The 26,544-nt window shown below is 38.6% G+C and overlaps 1 protein-coding gene across 2 annotated transcripts in view; it reads left to right on the top strand.

Annotated features, from left to right (window-relative positions):
* Positions 1-26,544, top strand: part of ITGB1 (integrin subunit beta 1) — a 43,294-nt gene that overhangs the window by 13,714 nt on the left and 3,036 nt on the right. Inside the window, exons 1-15 of one of the 2 annotated variants that reach the window (XM_083864477.1) lie at positions 5,619-5,636; positions 5,823-5,892; positions 6,139-6,224; positions 7,723-7,945; positions 9,922-10,092; positions 10,413-10,651; positions 11,835-11,990; positions 13,002-13,097; positions 13,912-14,001; positions 14,629-14,769; positions 14,908-15,110; positions 16,099-16,337; positions 17,746-17,968; positions 18,745-18,977; positions 21,104-21,270. In XM_083864477.1, the coding sequence (XP_083720603.1) occupies positions 5,634-5,636; positions 5,823-5,892; positions 6,139-6,224; positions 7,723-7,945; positions 9,922-10,092; positions 10,413-10,651; positions 11,835-11,990; positions 13,002-13,097; positions 13,912-14,001; positions 14,629-14,769; positions 14,908-15,110; positions 16,099-16,337; positions 17,746-17,968; positions 18,745-18,977; positions 21,104-21,270 (2,340 nt within the window). In that variant the 5' untranslated portion in view covers positions 5,619-5,633. Of the gene's footprint in view, positions 1-5,618; positions 5,637-5,822; positions 5,893-6,138; positions 6,225-7,722; positions 7,946-9,921; positions 10,093-10,412; positions 10,652-11,834; positions 11,991-13,001; positions 13,098-13,911; positions 14,002-14,628; positions 14,770-14,907; positions 15,111-16,098; positions 16,338-17,745; positions 17,969-18,744; positions 18,978-21,103; positions 21,271-26,544 lie in introns of those variants that run through there. The other variant, XM_083864476.1, reaches the window with a different exon arrangement.

A 26,544-nucleotide genomic window follows, 5' to 3' on the forward strand; every position in this document is an offset into this window, starting at 1 on the left:
TTATCTCTTTTTGGCCTCCAACCCTGCCAGGGGAATCCTCTGAACAGTGACATACACTAATTGTGGCAGGTGACCTTACAAAACTGTGCTGGAATGGAGGAGCTGGTCTCCTTAAGCTAAGCAGAAAAACAGTTTTCTGTAGATTTTAACTCTCTTGTAATTGAAACTTAAATCCTAAATGATTTATTATATATTATTTTAGTATATGATGCCTTGCTAAAGCAGTGTTCATGGAAGCGATTCTCATAAATATTTGGAGACTTGTTTTATTCCATTCACTTAGAAATAACTGACAGAAATTAAGTCCAATGTGAAATACTGTTAATTTTTTTATGCTGTACCAACATGGGAGCTGAAGTGGTTATGCCTTAAAGTTTTGTCAGGAAACATTTTGAGTAAGCAGTCTTGATGTGCTGAACTTTTTGTGTAAAAGTTATTTCAGTGCTAAAGAATTTTTTATTTTGCACTTCAGTCTGAGATAACATCCCATTCTTTCCATATTACTGCAAGCAGTTCAAATCCTGCCGTGTTCATGTCTGTGAAGTTATTAGGGGCAGAAGGAACATTGTGGTCTTGAGCTGTGCTGTTAGGCTGGTAGTTACACAGGCTGTTGAAGGAAGGCTTACCTCTGGCATTCCCATTTGGATTGGTGTGTTGTGAAGTTCAGCTCTTGGGACTGCACTTGTGTTGTCCATCTTGGCCTTTCACATCAAATTCACTTTCCCTACATGGTGTGATGCTCTGCTAGCTCATTCCTGATGATGCAAGGTCAGGAGCTGGGCTTCTCTGAAGGGCAGCTATCATAGGGCTGGTCTGCATCCAGGGAACAAATAGTTTTGCAGGATGAGTTTAGGATTAGGTTCTCTGATTTAAATTGCTGGCAATTCAAGCACCAGTTTTTATCCTGAATCTCTGCCTTGCTTAATGAAGAGTGCATCACATAGTTTCTTAATGGCGGTCCTGGAATTTACTGTGCAGTGTATTCTAACTATACTTCAGTATCACAGTAACACCAATTAAGTAAATAAGATAGCTGCGAAGGTCATAAATGAAGAATTACCAATTTAAAATTTGTGGGAAAAATCTATACCACAGGCTTGAAAGCTTTCATCAAAAGTAACTCCATGTAAAACTTTTTTGTACTGGTCCTTTACTCAGCAATATGCTTCTCTCAAAGCAGAGCAGCAAGATACCATTTTACTGCTTTCATTTATAGTGAATTGCTTCTTTACAGTGAATAGTTGTACAAGCAGGTATGTTTAGCGTTGTTTCATGTGCAGGCAACTTGGGGATTGTAATTAATGACATCTGTTGTGGGAGTTCTGCTATCAAGAATATTTGCAGGTCATTGCTAGAGGTTCATAGTGTCTGTATGATTGCTGTCCCATGTCACTAAGGTTGTTTGGTTTTCAGTCCCTTCTTTTCCCCCCACTTTTGTTTTCAGAAATACCAATGGGATTCATTCTGCCAGTCAGTAAAATTCACACTGAAAAACATAGCCCTCAGCTAATGCCAGGAAACCTTCTGGAGGGAGGGAAGAAGGAACTGTTTTAGCAGGGTAGCCATCGAGTTCTGAAACAGGCATCTCTAGAGACTATTTCATTCTGCTTATTTTAGAAAAACATGTCTCTTCCTGCTCCTTTTTTAACCAGAGCCTTCATGCCGGGGGGTGGGGGCTTGGCTGTGTGAGCAGTGTAGTCTAGCACACAACCACAGGCTGTGGCTGACCAGCACGAGCTTTTGCTTCCCCACCCCCTCCGAGTTCTCTTTTTCTCCATCCTCATCTCATCACTTCTGCCACACCAGGATAAGCGATTTTGTACCCAGGTGGAAGAAACAAGACACTTTCTTTGTTGGATTAGTTTCAGACAGATCAAAAAGGAAAGCAGTAAGAATAATCAGCCGGGAGGTTGATTAACAAGAGCGAATAATCAACGAGGAGGATGGGGCAGCTCTTTTAAGTGATTTTCTATCCTTGCGCTACATATGAGTGGCCGTAAACATAATACCAGCTCTAGGAGGAATCAGTTCTGTGCAGCATTTCTGAAGCAGGATTTAAACCCATGAAACTGCAGCTCATGGTAAGAGGCGCCAGGCTGCGGGAAGCACGAATGCGAGTCCAAAAGTGTGAGTTGTGTATTCATTTCTAGGTTTATAAGTGTAATTAGAGTGGTGTGTGGGGATATGAGTAAGTTGACTGTCTGGATTCTGCCTCAAAAAGGTGGCATGTGCACAACAGCTCTGAAATGTTTCCCCTGTGGTCTGGTTGCGTGTTTCAGTGGGAAGCTTTGCAGTAAGGCACAGGTCAGAACGCAGCAGGGGCAGATGCCATGTAGTGTTTTCCTGTGATTGCCATCAGCTTGGTTGGTACTGCATTACTGGGTGAGATGAGGAGCAACTCAGCTGAGTGGAATAATACTGCAGGAACCTAACATGTTGTTGTTAATATTGCTTTAATATCTGTATAAACTGTGGCCTGTGGCTGGAGAGTGATGAGAGGAGATCAGCATAGCCATCAGTATTTAATTTCAAAGGAATAAATGTGTGTAGAACTCTTAGCTTTCTTCCTTGATCCCATTTGCCCAGTTAATTTTCTGCAGGGATGCTATTGCCGTTCTAATAAATAAATTTAAAAAGGCTTCAATACTATGGAGTGGTTAATTTCTAAATATCTCGATGATTAGCAGAATGTGAAGGTCCTAAATACTTAATTTACAAATTCAAAATTCTATGGAGAAATAATCCTTCCTTCTTTCTGTTGTCACTTAATGAGTCTCTCATTTCAAATTAAAAGCTCCAGAAATTTCCATCAAAACTGATTTTATAAATTAAAAAAATTCTTCAGGCATTACTGTTTGTCAAGACAGACAGTTATCAAAATATAACAACTTCAAAAGCATTAAATCTAAACATTAAAGGTTATGTCCATGTTTGTTTTCCTAAAATATTTAACAGAAATAGAGTATGGTTCACAAATGTGCAGAAATTATTTTAAAATCAGTTTTTCAACAGCACATCATTTGCAGCCTTTTAAAAAGGATCCAAGCAGTGATACAGTTTTTATTAAAGAGATTTCAATCACTTGGCTTTGAGTAGCTTTTTTTCAGGGAGAAAAGAAACCCACTTTTTCAAGGATTCTGGAATATTTTTCGAGGATTTAGAAAGGAGAGAACAAGTATAATAGAAAATAGTTAAATGTTGCGTAAAAATAGTAATTTATTTCTTGTAAAAACAATTGGGGTTTTTTTCTGTTACAGTCATCTGTGGTTGAATACTGACACGACATTCAGTTGTAGCTCCACCAAGGATTTCCAAAGGCTTCCTTTGGCCATCCAGTGTACTCGCGAGTTATTTGTTTGGATTTATTCTCTCAGTGGAAAAATCTGCAAGAGGGCAGTTCGCAGTGCTGACGGGGGACTTGCAGGGGAATGCATTTGACGCTGCAGCAGCTGGCAGGAGGGTCGGAGGACGAGGGTGTGCATGGCTTTATCTGCACGGGACAGCAACCAGAACTGAATCCCAACCAGATCCATGCTCATGTTTTCCCAGTGCTGGGCAGCTGGAAAAGCTGTTAAGCTGTGGAGGTAAAGGAAGCGAGCTGCGTGCGCCGCTCCGGGAGAGGCCTTGCCGCAGCCATATATGGAAAAGGACATTTTCCTTGTTAACTTCACCGGGACTCTGTGCCCAGAGCTGCATTCGTCATGCGCCTGCATTTCCACTGGAACCTTTCTCTTCCAAATGGTCTTAATCATAGCTTTAGCACTGTGTCACATCTTTGCTGACTTATTTATATAGTCTGTGCAGACTTGCTGTGCATCCACTCTTAGTCTGCCCTAAAAAGGTGAACTGTTTATAATTTTCTTGTCTAGGCTGACAGAAAAGATGGTACTCACCTGTTGCCAGCAGCTTGACTTTTTTCTTACTGAAAAACCCATCCCATTCAGGGCTGTACTAAAAGCAAAACTGCTTCTTGAGTAACAAAATACCCTTTCACCTGGGGGAAGCAAGCTTTGCTGAACACAACATACCTACCATAAAACCAGGAAAGAAGAACCTAAAAGTTGGGCAACCTGGTAAAGACTCGCTGTCCAGACTCCTGCTCTGGTAGGTGAGCTCCTAACCTTGTAACCACTGACTTTCCAAGCCTTGGTTCAGTCCCTTCATCTGTCTTCCACCTGCTTGCATTCCTTGAGTCATCGTTCCCCTCTGATCGAGGTTTGTGGTTGCACAGGTTGAATTTAGGTGATCACTTATAAAGGGACTTAATAAAAGAGTATTCCTGGAAGAGAGCTTTTGTGAATAAAGGACTGGTCACTTGCAGCAGTGTGCAGACAGGAATTTGAGTTTCATACATAAATATGTATGCAGTACATATGCAGTAAATAGTGTTCAAATGTTAAGTAAGATGTAATCCACGGTTCAATTTTTTCCTCTTTTTTTTTTAACCAATAATTGCTTTTGTGCTTATGCATAACATTTATCAAAGTAGTTCAACAGCATATTCTCTTAATTCTGCTGTGTCTAACTCCACTGCCTGTCCTATCACCATAGCGTCCACTGAAAAGTGAGCCAGAATGATTTATCAGAAAAATATGAGCCCTCTAATACTGTTGTTGGATACAATTTGTTAGCAAAGGGTTGGCTTCTGTTTGAAACTTTCCCCATCAGATTTTGGAGCAGCCATCCGTTCTCCAATAGGTCTGGCTGGACGGGCAAAGTAACAACTGTGTTTCAGTGCGCAAAAACCAAAGCTCAACTGCTGTACTAATTTGAGCATTGCTTGCTTTGTTGCTAATTAATAGGAATTAATAGGAAAAATAGTACCTCTTCCAGAAAAATTGCATGTTCAGTTTAGGAGATCCTGCCAAATTCACTTTCTTGGTTATACTGCAAGATATTTTTTAGAACAAAAAGTTATTAAGAATACTTTTGTTTCCAGGATGCCTGGAGAGGCTTTAATTAGCAATATTTTAGGGTGTTCAAGGAAACTGGCCATTATCATATAAGTTCTCAGAACTCTTAAAATGAGTAAAAAAGAAATAGAATTTAAAATAGTATCAAAATTTAAAAGACAGCTGACCCTGGCTGATAACCTATTACTAAGGTAGAAAAAAAATTAGCCTTTCGTTAATACTTAAAGCACTGAACAAAGCGGTTTTTTCTTTGACATGGGCGATATCCATTAATTTTCTGTTGTCTGTCTAAAGAAGAAAAAACAGGTAGAATTTATGTCAGAGATGGATGCTTTATGATGCATATTTTGAGAAGAAATTTCTGGTTTGTTGTATAAAGTGCAAAGTTAATCTGTAAAATGCCCTTTGAAGATTCTGAAGAAAATGTTTTGTAAAGGGCCTTGCTGTTCATCTTGAAACAGAGATGTGGGTATAGAAGCTCTATTTCCGTCCTATATTGTTGCGTCAGCTTTATTTAGAAGTGTCTCTCTGATAACATTCACAGCATGAATATTTTTTTATAAGGTGTTAAAAGGTAGGTCTGGGTTCTTCCCCCCAAGTGAAGGATGTTTCCAAATTTCTCATAGCTTGCTGGTTTACCTAGCAGAAGAGCATTTCAAAATCATTTAAGAAGCCTACCCTGTTTGATGATGTCTTCTAAATACAGTGTAGCCCACAAACATGGTTTGTATTAGGGCAAAATCGTCCAGCTGGTACAACTAAGATAATTAGATTTGCATTTGTTCCATGTTCCTTGTCTCCTCTGAGCACAGTTGTATGTCCACAGCTTCGTGAATTTTTTTATTTTTTTTTTTTGCACTTAGTCATTACAGTAAATCATCCAGTTTGGTTTCTGATTTTGTCTTCCAGACTAATTTCAAATTGCTCACATGTGCTGGCGTCCTCTGTTGTTTGATATGGAATGGATTTGCCCAGCAAGGTAAGGCACTTGATTGCACTGCAGTAGTTAATTGCTGCTTAAAACTGTATCTGTTTAGCAGTTATTTATTTGGATAAATACGACCTCACTAGACAAATGCTAGTGGCAGTAGGTCAGCCATATCTCATGTTAATAACTTGTTTGTAGTTGGAACTTAGTTTACAAAACCAGAGTGAGCCAAAGTGAAATGCTGTTGTTGTAAACACCTTTTTATAAATGAAGTGACAGATTTGTGTTCCTCTCTAGGTGGAAGCGACTGCATAAAAGCTAATGCAAAGTCATGTGGGGAATGTATACAAGCAGGACCAAACTGTGGCTGGTGTAAAAAAACAGTAAGTGTTGCAAAAATCTTTTTATGGTTTGGTTTTTTCCCTTGGTTTCAAACTTTAGTGAATACTTTACCTGTATGGACAGGACTGTTTTCATTAATAGTAGTTTCCTCTAGTTCTTCAATTCGATACTTATTTGTACTTAGAAAATCAAATACTATGATTTTTCTGATTTGAGTATAAATGTTTTTCGCAGTGTGTTTACTTCTCCTTTTATAAATCCCAAGTGTATACAGACCCTATATAGGCTGTCTCATAGTTATTTAAAATTACTCCAATGTGGACTCTGTCTGAGTATGCTTAATTATATTCTGCCCGTGACGTTAGAGTAAGAGGTAATTTCAGACAGATGTAGGTGGAGTAGGGAAAGAGATTGAAGGGGTTTTTTCTTCTAAAAGAAAGATTTTCAAATTTTAGTTTTCTGTTGGTAGACTTGAAGAGTATGAGATAGGTTTGTGTGGGTGGGTAGTTTGTTTCATTACAAAACAAAAAGGGTATGTTCTCAGGTTAAGAAAAATTAAGTTCAGGAAACTAAAAAGTATAAGATATAACCAGTGTATGCTGTCATATCTTCTTCAGGTTAGAAACAGGAAAATGTTTTCTATAGCTCTTCTTTGGTTTGTTATTGGAAACTGAGAAATTTTCCTGTTTCTTGCTAGGAGATGATAACTTATATTTCTATATACTGCCTACTTACTATTCTCCAAACCAGCTTATAAATTTGTAACATTTAATTAAACTGACTGATTTTATAGTCAGTCTTGGCCTTGAGCTGTCAGATTTTCTGTAGGTCTGTATCACCAAAAACTGACAAGCTTTAGTATACATTTATTTATATGCATATTTTGGGGAAGGGGGAAGAATCAGAATTGCCAAGTTTCTCAATTAGAAGCCATATTTATTTATATATGAGGTTAGAGTTTTTTTAAGGTTTGAGGTAATGATACTTTGTTGTTCAGAACAAAGTTAAGGATTGGTTTTGCCTACGAGTGTTACTTTCAGATTGAATTTCCCCAAAATAAGAGTTGTCTGTCTTTGCCCTGCTCTGTCAGCATATAGCTATTACTTTGTTGTGGAGTACGAAGGTACACTTATGTAATCTTAATTAAGAGGAAAGAATGTTAAAAGCAGGCTGTATAAGTAGGTTCATACTATTTGTAACTATATGAAAATGAAAGATTTTTCTACTTGCAGTCACTTCTAGAGTAGCCAATTTAAACAGATGTCCCACTTCTGATGGGGGGGACATTGGGCTTTATTCTTGTTTTTCCTCTTACTTGCATCTTATACACAGATAAGTCTAAGTAGATGCAAACTTCTGGAACTAAGTAGTAGTCACTGAACATAGGTAGTATCATTTCATATATTTCAAGACCATGAGTCTTATTACTGAATTTTGGGGAAAAAAAAAGGTGTGATCATTGTAGAAAGAGCAGTTATGGGTAGAATATAACAACTTGCATAGCTTTAAACTAGATACTCTTTGTCTTGTGTTTTCTAGGACTTTTTGCAAGAAGGAGAGCCAACATCTGCCCGGTGTGATGACTTGGCAGCCCTGAAGAGTAAAGGCTGCCCTATGGAGGATATAGAAAATCCCAGAGGCAGCAAACAGGTGCTCGAAAATAGAGAAGTAACAAACCGTAAGAAAGGTGCTGCAGAGAAGCTGAAACCAGAAGCCATTACACAAATCCAGCCACAGAAATTATCACTGCATCTAAGAGTTGGTAAGGACATTTTTCTGTCACCACCATGTCTCTCATTTTTTGATTTGCGTGTGTAACCATTTTGTTACAGAAATTACTATTTTTCAGATAATGTGAATGATAACAGAGGCACTCGTTTCAGCTCCAGGTGTTTAGGCACACCAGATGCTATTTGATTTTTAAGAAAGATTAGATACTAACACTTGTTCTATTTTCTCAATAGAACTGAAGAGAAAATTGATACAACATAGATTGTTAGATATATCAGAAAGGTAAAATTATTTTCAGTATTTTGTCGTTGACTTTCTACAGTGTGCCTGTAGGATGAAAGTAGAGGAGTCAGCAAGAACTTTTAAGTTATGAGAGCATTTCCTTTTGCTTGAAGTAACTGCTGTTGACTGAAGTCTGCGTGTCTGAACAAAGTGTTTTTCGTAGTTATGCAGCACGGTTTTTGGATTGCTGTGTGAGATACCTTCCAGAGGCTAAAGATGTGGACGCAAAACCACAGTAATGAAAAAACAAAGTAGTTGTGTAACATTTCTAGCCCTAAAGAGAACTTTATCTCATTCAAATGAAGGTGCCGAGGAGGAACAGGGCTAGTGGCTCATTTGAGCACAATGGAGATTGTCCTCTAGGGGAGTTCTCAGGTACTGTTGATCCACTGAACAGCTGCCTTGTATTTTCCTGGAAGAAGAGCTTGTCCTTGGGGTCAGCTGCTTGGTGGTAGTTGCAGTAATAATTGGAAGGTGATGCAAAGCAGGCTCAGCATGATGTAGAGAGGAAAGTAATGAAAATTATTTTGCAGTTTTGGTATGACTCCTGTTTATTTCTAATGTGAACTTTTTTGTTTCAAACCAAATTATCGTTCCTGTGTTGACACAGAAGTTTCTTCATCAGAGCATAGCAGGGACCTGGGCAACCAGAATCTAATTATCCAAAAGATGCTTGTAAGCACTTCCATTGGTATATGTTCTCTGAGGGACTGTGTCCTTGCAGAAGGGGATACTTGCTTTCTGTGCAGGCTTCTTGAAATACTACCAAAGGAAAATCTAAACAGATTTTTGTGCTGGGTTTTTTGTGTTATGGCTTTTTTCCCCTCTTTGCTTTGTTGCTTGGGGGTTTTTTTGGGAAAACCATGTTATATAGCTATGTGATCCATATGCTATTTAACTTGCCTACTTAATGTTTTTCTCACTTTACTAATTTTGCTGATGTTTAGCAAATGTTTACTAATTATTAGGCAAACTTAAGTAGCAGCAATACTACCATTTAAGCTCAATGACCGAGGGGAGCAGGAAATCCTATTGATTTAATTCCTTATTTCATATAAAATAGGCGAAAAACTGTGGTTCCAGTTTCTGAGAAAGGAAGTGTGTGGTATGTTTGTGTAATCCTTCTGTACTGCCTTTCAGCATCAGAGTGAGACTACATTATTCCGTTGGTAAAATGCAGAGTCTGGGCTTACAATCACAACCAATACTAACTTGCTATTCTCCCACTGCCATTTTTGTGCTCTGGGCTTGGTAGGTGCAAAGTAACTTGCAATATTCCATCTAGAACTAATTTTTCTTTTATAAACCTATTAAAACAATGTGGATTTTTAACTTATGAGAATTATTGAAATCATCTCGGATGAAAATAGATGTTGAAAATTTGTGCTATTAAGTCTTACGGGGACCTTGCTAGAACGATTGCAAGTATTAAGATTTGAAATTGCTGCAACTACAAGAAGCTTGAGTTTTGGCATGCTAATTTTTCTGTGGGGAGATAAAGAACCTCAGATATATGAAGCTGAACATTTGAAAGAAACACTTGTTGGCATTTTTTCATCATAACTTGATGTTAAGCATTTCAGTGAATGGGAGAAAAAAATAACTCATCTGTAATTCAAAACCTTCATAAAGATTTACAAGTCTTTCCTTAGAAAGGTATTTTTCTTGCCAGTGCAGTTATGGAATTTGTAATGGTTTCTGTTTGTTGTTTAATCTCTGAAACAGGGGAACCCCAGACATTTTCATTAAAGTTCAAGAGAGCTGAAGACTACCCCATTGACCTTTATTATCTTATGGACCTCTCCTATTCTATGAAAGATGATTTAGAGAATGTGAAAAGTCTCGGAACAGCTCTGATGTTAGAGATGGAAAAAATAACTTCAGACTTTCGGATTGGTAAGAAAAAATTGCCTATTCTAAAAAAACAATAATTAAACCCCCTCCCCAAGTTTCCTTCCTGACATTTTTTCACGTGAGTGTATATGAAAAGTTTTTGGTTTTTTTAATTTAGCAGTATTATGGTAGATGTTCTAATACATAGGACCTGTTGAACACCATAGAAGTGTTTGGCATTAGTGGAGAAGGTGGGACATAAACAACTATAAGAGCTATTTATGATGTCAGTTCAGCTACAATGCGTTCGAATTCTGTTGTGTGATAATAGAAATGAGACTTCCATTCTTCAACTTACAGAGATTTTATTGTTCTTGTCTTAGGCTTTGGCTCTTTTGTGGAGAAAACTGTGATGCCTTATATAAGTACAACACCAGCCAAACTCAGAAATCCCTGTACAGGGGACCAGAACTGTACAAGTCCATTTAGCTATAAAAATGTGCTCAGCCTTACCAGTGAAGGAAACAAATTCAATGAACTTGTAGGTAAACAGCACATTTCTGGGAACTTAGATTCTCCTGAAGGTGGATTTGATGCAATAATGCAGGTTGCAGTTTGTGGGGTAAGTGTGGTTTTTTGGGGTTTTTTTACTGTTCTATGAGATGAAATTGTTTGAATGCAGCCTTTGTGTTTCATGTGGCTGGCATTTGAATATGTCACCTCCTGCAAGCAAGACAGGGTTTGTAAGGAGGAATTCAGTGAGTGAATGAAACTGGAAAATGTGAAAATGCTGAACAGAGGTTTTGATCACAGCATGTAGAGACAAAGCTTTTAAAGTTTGCTGTAGAGGAAGAGTCAGGTTCTATTTAAAAGCGTGTGAGATCCTAAGTAAGCAATTGTTCTCGTATTATTTTAAAAGTCTGTAAGCTTCTTGTGGTTGTGGTTGCAGAAATTTAGTGTATTGTGACTTCTACTAGTTTCTGAGAAAGTAGATGGTAAACTGGTTTTTTACTTGTTTTTGAAGGCCTAAGGAGTCTTTGCTTCTGTCATTTTGACAGACTGTTCTATGCACTTTTATAAAATGGACTCCCAAAAAAGCATTTCCCAAGTTTATTGCTTTGTTACCATATTATGTTTGCTATTAATCAATGCATCCAAGACTTTCTGAAATGGAGTCTTGATTTAAAAGTGAAGTCTTTATCCTAAGCCTTCTAGGGTTTTTTTGGTGGTAACTGTCAGTACATGACAGTTTTACTTGGTCTTCTTTTGTTAAATTAGCTATGGCTTCAGGTCCGTGGAAAAGTTTAAAGAAATAAGCCAGTTTACATAATTAGGCCCTGCAGCTGTGAGCCAGGATGCCCATGGGCCAGTCCTCTGGCAACACTGTGCTGGGTGCAGATGTGCACTAGGCTGGCAAAGTCTAATGCTGGGCAGGTCAGAACTGCACAGCAGCATCCTGGGCTGCCTCACCATGGCGCGGGAGTGGAACTGGCACTGGAGAGCCTGGTTTCTAAACCCTGTCACTCCTCAGATACCCCAGTGAGAACTGAGCAGGGTCTATCTCAAACAGAATCTTTTTGCTTTTGATGAAAAACCTGCAGCAGATGTTTTGGAGCAGATATTTAATGAAACACAAGTGTTTCCAAGGTTTGCATGAATTAGTGTTTTCCAGGGTGACACTTTTGCAATGTGGCTTCTCCTAAGTCTGCCTACTTTTCCATGAACTTCTCTCTCAACTGTTGGTCCCCAATGCTTTAAAATAAATTGGTATGAAATACCAAAAATCTGTTTGTGTTTTTCCCAAGGAACAAATTGGCTGGAGGAACGTAACTAGGCTATTAGTGTTTTCCACGGATGCTGGATTCCACTTTGCAGGAGATGGTAAACTTGGTGGAATTGTTCTGCCAAATGATGGGAAATGTCATCTGGAAAATAATGTGTACACAATGAGCCACTATTATGTAAGTCTTTGTGAAATGAATATTTTATGATGCTTAAGCTCAAAAGAACTCATTGGGTCATCTGGTATAGTTTCAGATCACTATGTCTTAGAAAATTTATCTCTTTACATCAAGTGACTTAAGCGAAACTAAAACAAATGTGCAAGAATTAATCCAGTCTTAATTGGAAAATTTCAAGAAATGGTAACTTTCATGCTGTGATTATGTGTTGCTGGATTTTAACCTTTCTGATGACTAATAATCCTGTATGCCACACTGCATCACAGAATATTCTGAGTAGGAAGGGATGCACAAGGGTCATAGAGCCAAACTCCTAAGTGATGGGCTTGTAATGTCCACTGGAAAACTGCAGTGGCTGTTTCATTATTTTATCATTTCACCAGTCTTCTTTTTCAGAATATTGTTCTAGTGAAAAAGACTGTAAAATATCTGCTTGAATAGTTTTTTAAGACTGAAATCTTACGATGCAAAGTTTATGGTAAGAGTATGGTTAACATTGCCTTTGTGGTTTACTGGAAGGGAGATCAGACAGAAAATGTAGAGGGAAGCATTTACCAAATGGGGTAACCACAATAAGCTTTACCAAGTTTGTATGTTCATATATTCCTAATTTTGAGTGAAAATTGTTCAATAAAAACCTGAAATTAATTCAGTTTTATTTCATCAGTTTTATTTAATTCAGTTTCATTTTTTTGTGAAACGGTGCAAAAAGTAGTGGTTTTGAGGGACTGAAGATAATTTTCTGAGAACACTGAGATTAAGGATTTAACCTTTTATGGAATATGGTAATGTGAAGGAATTCCTATCTTCATGAGGCATATATGAAATCTTACCAATGCCTGTTTGTTTTCAGAGGTTGTTTTGCTTTAGAACCGTGACATGAACTGGGTAGTTAGGAGTTGTATGTATGTTTCTAAAGATAATTTGTATTTACGATGTCAGAGTCTTTCTGATTATTTTCTAGCAACATGTCTCAAATTTGAATTTAATTTTATGCTTGATTTTTTTTAGGATTATCCCTCTATTGCTCATCTGGTACAGAAACTTAGTGAGAACAATATTCAGACAATCTTTGCTGTTACTGAAGAGTTTCAGGCAGTCTATAAGGTAAAGAAATTGCTCTGAAGTTGTTAAAATTTACTTATTTGAAATGAAAGTAATTGTGGAAGTAAGTGATCATGGAAGTAATATTTTGCTTCCCACATACTTTATTATTAAGCTTTTTTTTTTATTTCTTCAAATCAAAACTGACTCTGTGTGTAATTTCCAGTGAGAAAGTGTCCGTTCTCCTTGCTGCTCTTTATAGATATGAGTGAGTGGAAAACACATTTGCTGTTCTAATTTTTGTGAACATTTTTACAGCAAAATAGCTGAGGGGGGTGTGGACACTGAATCAGGGGACACACTGATGAAAGAACATATTTTGTCTCTTGTGCTCTATTTATATACCCCATGTTTAAAATTAACTAAACTGCTGAATGTGATTGTGCAATAGGAAATGACTGTAAAGGACATGCATATTTTTCCTTCTTTAAACCTGTTTTTTTGGTTTTGGGGTTCTTTTTCAAACTGTATTCAATTTTTTTTTCCTTTTTTTTTGGAAAATGATGCCTGCCTAATTTTAATGTATTCTAACTGTGGTTGAAGAGAAATTGTGGTCAACTTGTACAAGAGAAGGGCTTAGCATTCTGTTACTAAATACAGAGTTAGAATGCAAAGGAGAAGAAAAGGCTGGGTGTTTGTGCAAGTAGGGCTGTGTATAACCTCAAAAACTGTGTTCATCACTGGCAACACAGCTTTGTTTCCTGAAGTGCTTCACTAGTTAATCCACTGACACATCGTATCACCATTTATTCTGCAAATTATACTTACTTTGGTAGTAAGACTGTACTTTTCCTTCTGTTTTTGTCAATATTGAAAGGAACTGAAAAATCTGATACCAAAATCAGCAGTGGGAACATTGTCTTCAAATTCCAGCAATGTGATTCAGCTGATCATTGATGCATATAATGTAAGTTCAGATTTTAGGTATTAATTTTTCTTGCTCCTAAGTTTTTCAAGCAGAGACTCCAAGGTGGCTTAATTACTATTCTGCGCTTTAAATAAGCTCCATTACTGTAAAACCAAACATTCAGACTCTATGGCAGTAAGAGGTTAGATGAGTAAAAAGACATCTCTTAAAGCCATTTAAAATGGCATCACAAAGAAAACCTACCATCTACATTTTCCCTTTCAAAAAATAAAATTCACAACCAAAACCCACACTGTTTCTTCAGCTTCTTCACTTTCACCTTCTTTCCAAGTGTTAGCAGAAAAGGTTATTTTGCTGGGTTTGGCCTCACAGTATTTTCTTCATTGTTTCATTGTGTTTAAATGAGCCTTGCTTCTCCTTTGGAGTACATGGCATAAGTGAGTGCCTCCAACATCTGTGGAAACCTCTTCTGACCTTCTAACAAGTTCAGACATGAGAAGGGATCACCACAGCATGACTTTGGGCAGCCCTGGGCTTTTGTTTCTCAGAACATTGGAGCTTAAACAATTCCAGTGTGCTCAGACTGGGCATAGTTGTATAATGTCTGTTCTTCAACAAAACACTTCTGCAACTCAGTTTGAAGTTAGGTAATAACTGTTGTTTCAGTCCCTTTCTTCAGAGGTTATCCTGGAAAATACTAAGCTACCTAAAGGAGTGACAATCAGTTACAAATCTTTCTGCAAGAATGGAGTGAATGACACACAGGAAGATGGAAGGAAGTGTTCTAACATTTCAATTGGAGATGAGGTAACTCAGAGTATATGTGCTGCTGCTCAAATACAAAATGCACTTAGTGTCCAACACAGCATTTCTTTTTAGTAGTACAGACAGAACTCCTTGTAGTAATGTGACACTCCTTTTTTTTTTCTTTTTTTTTTCTTGCAGGTTAGATTCGAGATTAATATAACAGCTAATGAATGTCCAAAGAAAGAACAAAATGAAACAATTAAAATTAAACCACTAGGATTCACTGAAGAAGTGGAAATTAATCTTCAGTTCATCTGTGAGTGTCAGTGTCAGAGTGAAGGAGAACCTAATAGTCCAGCCTGCCATGCAGGAAATGGAACATTTGAATGTGGTGCGTGCAGGTAAATAAATAGACATTTTCCTTATTTCTACAAAAGAGAAATATGAGCAAGATCTTTGTTTCCTTAATTAGGGTTTACTTGGGTTTACGTTTTTTTTTTTTCAGTGAAAAAATAAACAGGCCTGTAACAGCAAGTCTTCTTTTAGGATATTTTGAAATGCTGCCATATCTCTGCAAATAATCCCTATGCTTAAATATAGATCATTAGATCAGCATTGTTGTATGAGTCAGAATTCAAATTTGGCCTTGAGTCAGTACTTTAAAGGATATAGATCAGATTTTGGTGTTCTTTTTAAATAAAGAGAACAGATTTTCCTACCTATGTGTATAAAACTTTTTATACATGGTGTCACTGGTGTCCACTTTGTTTCACATGGCAAGAACAGGCCTGTGGGTAACCACAGCCTTTTGTTTTTGTAAATGCAGCAGTTTCCCAGTGATCTGTTGTCTCTGATGGACACCACATAACAATCTGATGATCACTGATGGGAACAAGAGCAACCTCCATTTGCTCATCAATATCTTATCTTTGATAATGGGAAGTGCTGATCTCTGAAGATCTCAGTTTGGCAGCTCTGAAGATCATCTACTCTCCAGCTTAATTGTTGTTCATGGGAAACCTTTTCATTGACAGATGACAGCAGCTACAGGGAACAGTTGCTGTCACTTGAGAAATAATTATTGTTCTGTCACATGAGAGAGGGATTAACAATGATTATGTGACAATTTAGTTAGAAGGGGTGATACATAGTCTCGCACCTGGAATATCAGGTAAGATAATCACCATAAAAGCAACTTAGTCCAGTTTGCTCCAGGGCCCTCCAGAACTGGTACCATGGGTGTCAGCTGGAAATCTCATTTGAAGTTTAAGTTGGAACATCCCTTGAGAGTGCAGTCACTTCTACTCCTGTTCTTTGTTCTAATCTTGTGGCCTTTTTTGTGTGACTTTCAATTAAGGTTACATTTTCAGTCATGTTTTTACCTTGCAGATGTAATGAAGGACGTATTGGAAGACTATGTGAATGTAGCACAGATGAAGTAAATAGTGAGGATATGGATGCTTACTGCAGGAGGGAGAACAGCACAGAAATCTGCAGTAACAATGGAGAATGCATTTGTGGACAATGTGTGTGCAAGAAGAGGGAAAACACCAATGAGGTGTATTCTGGCAAATACTGTGAATGTGACAACTTCAACTGTGATCGATCAAATGGTTTAATCTGTGGAGGTAAGAGGTGCTTCAGCAGTTTACAAGTCTGTCTCCTCTGCCCAGCAGAGTAGGGATACTTAGCTAAAAGATCAAAGCCACCTGATAACAGAGATGAGGATACTCACAGATTTAGTGATTGCGAACACTTGTCTGTTAATAAAACAGCCCTCTGAATGTGTAGTCTGTTAATGCACATTTCACCTTCCTTGAATCACAGCTCTGAGAAGGATGTTAAGTGAACTTGACTTCTGCTTTTTATTGCAGAAATACCCTCAGGTGTTACAGTAAGGAGGGCTGAGAAAACTGTCCTGAGATTGTAATGTTACACTGGCTCAGTGTAACCACTATGTCAATAGAGAGAATGCCCTCAGCTTACTTGTAACAGTGAGTGCTTGACTTTGGTGGTTGACAGGATACCAGTGAACTGCTTGACATTCTTCTGAAAGATAAGTGAAGACTAGAATGTGCAAGATCCAGAAAAAGGGCCTTATGCACTTGAAGCAGGACTTTGATGATAGTTAATTCCTAAAATCAAAAGCAATTTAAAAAACATTCAGCCCCCAGTGTCTAAATTATTTTGCTGCTTTGCATGTGAAAGTATCTGGTAGGAGTATAACTACTACCTCAGTGTTGTCTGTGATACAAAAATAAAACAGAGAAGCCACTAAGCTCTAACTGAGTGATGAGAATACCTCATTTGTCTGATTTGGTCAGAATCCACTATTCCTCCACAAAGGATGGGAGCAGTGGTGGTGATGTTCCAGAATACATGGTGACAGCAAAGTGTTGACTGAAACACTTTATTCTCATTGGAAAAGGAGAGGTGTAGTCAAAGATCTTTCCTTGCCATCCAGATCAGTATAAAGGCATCTTGTTTCTTGTGCAGAGAGCGTAAGGAGCATGAAGTTGGGTTGTGTGTGTGAGGTCAGAAGTACAGCAAGTGAACATTGGTATCCTGTGGAGCCAAAGTGGTTTTATTTTTCTGCGTTTTGAATACTCAGTTAGTGCACTCCTCATCTTTTTAAATCTCGCTTTATACATTTGTATAATGATAGATGTGAAGACAGGAGCGGTCAATTTATCTGTAGGTGTACAAGATTGGGAACTGAATCACTGCTGTGATGTTCTCCACCCAGGGGATATGGTCATCATATTATACTATTCTTGATCTGATATTCCTGAGTCTTGTTATTTTGTTTATGAAAGGAAATCAAAATGTATAGGAAAATGGAAAAATGGACAAATGCCTGCAAGTAGTCTTCCAAGGAGCTAAAATTTATTCTGTGCCTCTTAGTTCATTAGAGTCTTCGTTATCTCTCCACCATGGTTTCTTTTATCTACCTTGTGGTGGTAAACATTTATTTCTCACTGTCACAGGGTTTTTTATATTAGACTTGATTTCATTGCAATACCTTTCACTGCACAGGAAACGGGATCTGCAAGTGCAGAGTGTGTGAGTGTTTCCCCAACTTCACTGGCAGCGCCTGCGATTGTTCCTTGGATACCACACCGTGTATGGCGTCTAATGGGCAGATCTGCAATGGAAGAGGAACCTGTGAATGTGGCACCTGTAACTGTACAGATCCCAAATTCCAAGGCCCCACGTGTGAAATGTGTCAGACTTGCCTTGGTGTCTGTGCAGAACACAAGTATGTACCCAGAAAACCAAGTCCCAGCTACTGTGCATTTTGAGTTTGTTATATGTCAGGAATTTTAAAACAAAGCTTTTGATACTTAAAACTTCAGCTAAGCTTTTTGCCTAAAGAAATGCTATTGAAATTATACTAACTTGACAATCAAAAACTAAACCTAGACCTGTGTGGGCCAGTGAAATTTGCATCCTTCCCTTTGGAAATCCAAGTTTTTTAGAAACCTAGCATTTTCTGCATGAAAACTTATTTCAAAGTTTAGGATTAGTGGCTGAGCGGGTTCCTGTGCAACTCATTTTGTGCTGAGAAAAAACCTTGGTCTTTTTAGTATAAAAGTCCTGTTCAATCTGCTTTTTTGCTTTTTTCAGTTAATTATTCAGTGATACCCCACTGTGAAACTCTTTACTAAGTTTGTTCTTTTTAACCTGTGTGTGTTCCACTGTGGATACCCTGTTCTTACAGTGCCTTCTCTGAGAGTATTCATTTCCCAGGTAGATGTGTTGAACAAATTTGGGTTTTTTTCTGTCCTTGAATCTTGTGAGTCATTCAGGGAAAGAGGAATTTATGAAAAGGGCATTTGTTAATCTCAAGGTATATAAATGTTCTGACTGGGACAAAGCCATGTCTTGCTTTATTTTTTCCTAACCTTTACAGCAAAAGGTTTGGTTTTCTTGGGCTCTTTTCCTTGTTTTCTCCTTAACCTTTCTTTAGATTAAATGCTAGAAATCTTCCATGAACACATCCAAAAGCCCTGTTTCTGTTTTGTTCTTGCCCAGGGACTGTGTTCAGTGCAGAGCTTTCGATAAGGGCGAGAAGAAGGAGACGTGCTCCCAGGAGTGTATGCACTTCAACATGACACGCGTGGAGAGCCGGGACAAGCTGCCGCAGCCCGGCCAGCCCGACCCCCTGTCTCACTGCAAGGAGAAGGATGTTGATGACTGCTGGTTCTACTTCACTTACTCTGTCAACTCGAACGGTGAAGCCAATGTCCACGTGGTGGAGACCCCAGGTAGGAACACGATGTTGCCTCTTCCTCCTTGTTGTTAATTTGTGCAGTTGTTGGGTGCTGCAGAGTACCTCTGGTTGATTTGAGTGAGTTAAATGCATTCAGGTGCCTGTTCCCCAAGTGACAGTTGTGCATGTCTGAGTGGCTTTAGAAAAACATAAGTCTCCCTAGATCTAGATTTTTCAAACCCTTGGGCTGATAGAAACAGATTCTATTTTTTAAAAACAAAAAGTAAATCAGATATGTATATTTGTTGAAACATTTCCTGTTTGCACTTGATGTACTCTCAGGCTTATTTTACCTCTCTTGTAGCAAGTCCTATTTAGATAAATTTTGATAAGTTTTGGGTTTTTTTACTAGGCTTCTGCTATAGAGTATAAACAATGGCATCTGTGGGGTTTTGTTCATTTTTTCTTTTTCTTAATAATTTGGGATCAGTCTACATGAAATTGTGTTCTATGCTGCAAACTGCTTGAATTATTTTATGCTGAGAACCTTTGCTTTTATTTAATTGTGGTACCTTCAATAATAGATCCCAAAATCATTTTGTTTAGTTAATCCTTAAAAGATCAATCTTCTGATAGAAAAAAAAAAGTGAGAACAATTCTATAGCTCCATCAGTAATTTACCATTTATTTACCAAGAGTACTGTTAGTTTGAATCACTGTATATTGCATCTAACAGAGCAAAACTTATGGTTCTGTACATTAGCAGTTTGTGGTCTCCTGATTTTTAATATAGAAAATTCACACCTGAGAGATTTGGTGCTGTATTATATATTTGAGGAGTTTTCAGAATTGATCTTTTTGACGGTCATGACTTAACACAGTCCACTGGCTAGTGGCTCTTAGAAATAAATACTGTTTCAATTCAGAATGTTTTAAATTCTCTGTAAAAGTAGTCCACATAGAGGAAGAACTTGAGCTCTGTCTCCTAGGACAAGCCATACATGCCCTATGCTTTTGGGGTCTGACCTTTTCTTCATGTATAAACTTCTCCTCTCTTGGCTCAGAGGTGGATCAAGAGGAGGCACCTTAATTTGTGCCATACTGGTGCTGAAAGAACAAGCTCTGGCCGATAGAGCTGTGTTCTATGGAGCAGACACTTGTTCCTTACTGGCTCCCAAGGAATTCCTCGTGTCCCTTCCACTTCTCTCACTCATGCAGAGGCAGCTATGAAGATAGGAAGTCTGCAGTGTGAGAGAAGCTTTGTTCTATCCACAGTTGTTCTATTGCACAGGAACTTGCATTCATTTCCTTCTGACTCCTTCAGTCTGTGCACTGAGCCCTGTACAAGCCTTTCTTCAGTTTGTGATTATTGGGAATTTTATTTTAATAGTGGAGTTAGATTTTAATTTGGAGGATTATGATTTCTCTGTCAGCCACTTGAAATCACCTTGCATCTCATCACAAGCTACAGCTTCCTTGTGAGGGAAGAGAGGCAGACAGTGATCTCTGTGGTGACAAGTGACAGGAGCCAAGGGAATGGCCTGAAGTTGTCAGGGGGAGGTTTAGGTTGAATGTTAGGGAAAGGTTCTTCACCCAGAGGGTGGTTGGGCACTGAAATAGGCTTCCCAGGAAAGTTGTCACAGCACCAAATGTGACAAGAGTTCAAGAAGTGTTTGGACAATGCTCTCAGTCAGGGGCATGGTGTGAGTCTTGGAGACTGCCCTGTGCAGGGCCAAGAGTTGGATTCAATGATCTTTGTGGATCTCTTCCAACTCATGATATTCTGTTTCTGTATGTGGGGCCTGTTCTGCTTGTCAGCATTTGTGCTCCAGCTGCCACAGCTTTGACTCGAAGCTCTTGTGTGTTTAAATACAATTGCCAGTTATTTTACTCTTAATATTGTAAATAAATAGCTTAGGGAGTTAGCAGTGTATAAACATAATCATCAGAACAGGTTGTTCTGTTGCTAAGATCAAACACAAATTAGAAGGATAAAAATAAGCTGGAATGTTACAGAATGTACATATTCCAAAAATTCTGTTATTTGAAAGAAAAGTAATGTATTGGCATGTCTGATATTCAAAATACTGGCTTCAGTACAAAATCAAATATTAACAGCTTCTGGATATGCATTACCTTTACCATTTTGTAAAATCATGTTTCTCTTGCTTTGTTCCCCAGAGTGCCCCAGCGGTCCTGACATCATTCCCATTGTAGCTGGTGTGGTTGCTGGAATTGTTCTTATTGGACTTGCATTACTATTGATTTGGAAACTACTAATGATCATTCATGACAGAAGAGAATTTGCTAAATTTGAAAAGGAGAAGATGAATGCCAAGTGGGATACGGTGAGTCAAGAAGCTTTTCTATGTATAAAAGCTGCAGTAGTGGAGGAAAAATAGAAGATCTTTATTCATGTTCTTTGAAGTGTTTCAGATTATAACCAGTCCTCTTAGAGAAGTATTTCTTGAGGCAGAAAAGGAGAGTAGTAACTTGGGTTTAAATAACATTTCAGAGAGGAAATGTGATGGTGACAGAACAGTTCAGGTTTGCAGTTCTACCAGGCTTTACAACATTTGAATAAAATGTTTATTACAAAGATGAGTCACTTCTGTAGAAAGCAAAGAAGAACATTTTGCGCTCATTGAGGAAATCTTGTAAATACTCACACAGGGTTAGTTGGGAGACTTCCATGAAGTCGCAAAATCATGGCTGGTGCTGGTTTGTTGAAATCTTCCCAGCTCTTTGTCAACAGAGAAATGTGCAAGAAAAACAAGCCTATGTACAAGCTTTCACAGACTATGGAGTTGCTGCCTCTGGGCAATGTCAGGAGTCTGCTAATCTAGAACCTCTTCGCTACAGCTGTGTAGATGTCAACGCCCCCCCCCACCCCCCACCCCCATGTGCTTGATAAGAAAATATTTTTTTTTAATTGTCCTAGGAAGCCTTTTGGTTTGATTTTAAAAAATAGATTAATCTTGTACTGGGGAAAAAAATTACTAACACTTTACTTTATATACAGCATGATTTTCTTTCAGTAATAGTTGAGAATGTTGGTTTTTTTCCTGTTGAATTATTCGACATTGACCATTTCTTTTACTTCAGCAAGAAAATCCAATATACAAGAGCCCCATTAACAATTTCAAGAATCCAAACTATGGACGTAAAGCTGGTCTCTAAGTCTCAGTTTGTATCTCCTTTCATTTTCTTTCCTTTTTTTCCCCTTTGCATGTCACTTTGAACTCACTGTGTGTCACAGTCAGTTAATCACAGTTTGAATGTTGCTCAGTGTATCTACTGCTGCTTTGATTGTGGGGTTTTCAAGAATGCAGCTTGAAAATTTTTAACTGGTTTTGACAGTGAGATTGCTTACTTACTAATACTGCCAGGACTGGCTTAAACTGTTCTGCAAGTGATTTTTAAATTTTTTTTTGTGTAGATGTGGGGATACATAATAGAACAACTCCTAGGATTGAAGAATATTTTTGGATTGTAGAGAGACACACAGAAGATGCTTTGTCTTCTATTTCTTCAAATCAGCAGTCAGTTTGCTTAAAATCAATATTTTTGCTAAGCTAGATTAGATACTCCTAAAATATCCCAGCCTATAAATATCACTGTTTTTATTAGAATAGCTCTGTGAACATGCAGAGTACCATTACTTTTTTTTTATAAACTGCCTTGGCTTATTAACCTAATCTGTAATTAAGGTATGAAACACATATACTCTACTAATTTTAAAATCAAATATGCACCTTATTTTTTTTATCCTTATTTCTACTGAAACTGGCAATATCACAGTCCTTGTAACCTAGCCAGCTTTAGGGTGTCTATAGAAATGAAACATTAATAGGAGGAAGTATTCTTGTCTCCTCTAGATGTATTTTTCACTCAATTTCTTACTCTCTTCTAAACTCAGCCTGAGCACCTCATTTGATTGGAATTCAGTTGATTGAACTCATTGGTTGAGTTCAGTGCTCTTCACACCCAACACAGCAGAAGTAACAGCAGTGTCCAGGAGAGGAAGTCAGTGAAGCAGAAGTGATGAGTAGATAACCTTCTGCATTCTCAGATTGCCCTTCCATGGGTGCTCGAGGTGTTCTCTGTCCCTGGGACCTCCTGCTGGGGGAGGAGTGAAAGGGAGGCTGAGATGGGGAATGGATGCCAGAAGAGCACTGAGAGAAGGTACTGCAGAGATGAGATGAGAGGGAGAGGAATGAAGAAGTTGGGAAGGCAGCATATCCATTAAACATCCATGGAGTTTTTTTCAGAATCTGTTGGAAGGGGAAGGATCTGTATCTAATTTTATACTGTCTGCTGTTTCCCCTTTTCAGTGTTGCATTTAAAAGATTTTGTAAAGGAAAAATAAGGGAAGAAAGCAGAAACTGAGAGTATTTAAGCTCTATTTAAGTTCCAAATACTTTGTGTAGTATTCTGAGCCCTTCTGATGAAATATACTTTATACTTTCTCTTTGCAATCATTTCACTTTACAGTGTGTCCAAAATGGATTGTAAAAAACGTTCCTTTTGCCTGCTACATCACCCATATTCACCTCTTTTTTCATTTTTCTTCCCAGAGCCAATTATTCTGGGGAGGAAATTGGGGTTTTGGTCCTTTCTAACACTCCATATACTCCATCTTGATTAAGTCTCTGTTACCTGTTCTTCTGCCATTCATTTAATTGTGTACTTTCTGTTGCATGCAGAACAAGCACCTAACAAACCATACGGTGTGTAACTTCTATTCTGTGCTCTTGTTCTCTATCCTGTGACTCTTCAGGATGTAATGTCCTTGGTGCTGCCATTTCTCCTCAAAAGTATTTCCTGCAAAAAGCTTTCCTGTGGTGTAAATGGAAGGATTGCCTTCTGCCTTTTTGGTTCACTCAGATGTGAAGGTTAAAAGTGTGAAAGGGTGTGGTTTGGGTTTTTTTAAACATGACTTTATCATTTTTAGTATTCATAGATATAAATACTAGAAGTCTGGGGAGTGGGTGGGTTTATTCTTATGGACCACTGGAAAGGAGGAGGTCAGAGTAGGTGAGCCATGAGATGTAAAACAAGGTCCTGTTTTTCCCTATAGATAAGATTTTCTGGTGGCTTTAGATTATTGCCATAGCCTCTCATTTAGATTAAGAATTTCCTTGTAATGTCAAGGCAGGAAGGTCATCTGAAATCCCATTATATTAAAATTACACCACAGTGGATTCCCTCCAGGTGTGTGCGTACACAAATGAACTTTGTGCAGTATGTGTGACCTTTCCCCTCTCCCACAGCCACCATCCACACACAGGCTGGGGCTCTGTGGTGAGGGAACTGCAGCACCATGGAGTTTGTCATGGACCAGGTACTTCCCTGGTGCTGATCCATGGTGGTGCAGATGATGCCATGGCATCAGAGTTCTGTTTGCCCAGCTTCTACCCCAATCAGCCGTACAGGCTGTGGTGCAGTCATGCTTCTAGCAAGTCTATGGATGAATTTCTTCCGGACTAAAAAGCTGTATCGCAAATTTGAACACAAAACTGCTATTTGCAGTGAATGCCATTAGCACTCCTGCATGGGGATAGCTTGTGCATTGCCAGGCATCTTCAAACAGACTCCAAATTCAGTCATCTTGAATTTCACAAGAGATAAACACATTTATATTAGGCACTAAGTCTATAGTAATTTGGTTAGCCTTATTAGCAGCTACTGGTTTAAAAAACCCACAAACAATTCAAAGCGCTCAAAATCGCAGGGACTTGTTCTCTCCTGACTTGGATTTTATGCTTGTAACTTGCCTTGCTGCTGAGTGATGAAGGTGCTCTGGGTGTGGGAGCCGAGATGCCGTGTGTGCAATCCCTTTCCTGTCAATCCCGGTATTCAGTGAACGCTGGCTCGTGGCTCCAAGGGCGGATGGAGATGGGCTTGGTGGCGCCCTCTGGCGGCCGCCCGGAGCCGGGTCCGTCCCTGGAGGGGCCACCGCAGGGCCGGGCTGGACACGGGAAATAGTGGCCCTGGGAAATCGTGCTGGACATCAGCACGGGCTGGAAATAGTCACAATCAGCTCTTGAACAATGTGTGTGCATGAGTTTAAATTCTGTTTCTTACAGTGACTTAGGTCTTAAACTCACTGTGTGGAAGTAACTTCAGTGACTGTTGAAACAGTGACCCCCTGGAGCAAAAGGAATAAGGTTAATCAAACATCTGTGTAATAGTTTCATCTTTACATAACACTGGACTGAACTGTTGTCCCCTGAACAGCCCAGTCTAGTTGAAAGTGAATATTGTTGCAAGAACATAGCTCTTTATTCTCAACTGAAGGTACTTTTCAAAAGTACCTCCACCTTTATTTCACTCAGTATTTCACTGAGTATTTCTTGTATGTAGTTACTGTTTGTTAATTTTTATTTTGGCTTAAGTGTGCATGGAATTTTCAATTGTAGAGGCATGTGGTAAATGTGTTTTCCCTAACTCTGCATGCTCAAAACAGTGTATTCTCTGCAGTGCCATAAAGAAAAGGTGGTATTTAAAAGCATACTATTTGTCTAAGACAGAAAGTTCGGAATCCCATGTTTTAGTGGCCAATTAAAAAATTGAAATGCTTCTAATGCCTGAAAATGTATACCCTCTGCCAGCTGTGAGGGGCCCTGAGCAAAGGGAGCATCGTGTTGGATTAATGGATATTTATTTTAATGAAGAGCTGTCTGCAGGAGACCCTGCCAAGCCAGGCCCAAGACAGGGTGGTAGAGGTGTGACTGGAACACAAGGGAGCAGGGAAGGACCCTGCAGATCCATCAGGTGCCTGTGTTGCAATTAAAGGCAGTAGAGCCTCAGGAACCATTTAGCTGATCAAATGTCAGGTTGGGTTAAGCTGAAGAGTTGTGAATATTGACTAAATCCCCATTATTTGTAATGAGTACTGAGACATGGACCTGACATGGGGAGACAGCCAGTCAAGTGCTTTATCCAGTGATCTAAATCCCACTGTGTGTTTCTGACTAGTGCAAGTACAAGGGAAGGCAGGACAGAGTTTCAATATCCTTACAGGGCTTATGCTGACTCAAGAGCATGAAAACTTCAATTCTGACTTCTCTTCAAAAAGCAGTATAGTAAAAGTATTTGCAATCTTACTTTGCAAATTGTATTTTAAGCTTGATTTGAGGTTGAAATTAGTTGTATGAGTAGCATCTAGCAAATTTCCAAGTTTTAGTCCTTACCTTTAGACCCATTCCTAGACTATCTGGTAGAAGTTATCTCTCTTTTACAGCTAGAAGATGTGAGTGTATACCCCCTGTATATGCTGGGGGAGTATGTTCTCCAAAATGTTGTAGGCTAACAGCACAGTGTAACAAGTATTCCACAATGCCTTGCTATGGAAGAGCTGTACAATAACTTCTGCTCTGCATATGATGCAGCCTCTTATTCTTACAACTTCCTCTGCCTCATAAACTTTATTGGTTTATATTCATATTTTTAAGAATTCTCCATTAAAACTTGTCAAGGAAATAAGCAATGTACATTGATTGCCAAGAACTTAGAGGCATAAAGAGATACTTCAGTACCAGATTAAATCCCTCATCCCTGTTTCATTTCTTTTGCATGTTACTGTTGCAAACACTTTGCTGAAAATATTGGGGAAGGTC

The sequence above is a fragment of the Zosterops lateralis genome, assembly GCF_965231275.1.
Source record: "Zosterops lateralis genome assembly, chromosome: 1".
In the NCBI taxonomy this organism is placed as follows: Eukaryota; Metazoa; Chordata; class Aves; order Passeriformes; family Zosteropidae; genus Zosterops; species Zosterops lateralis.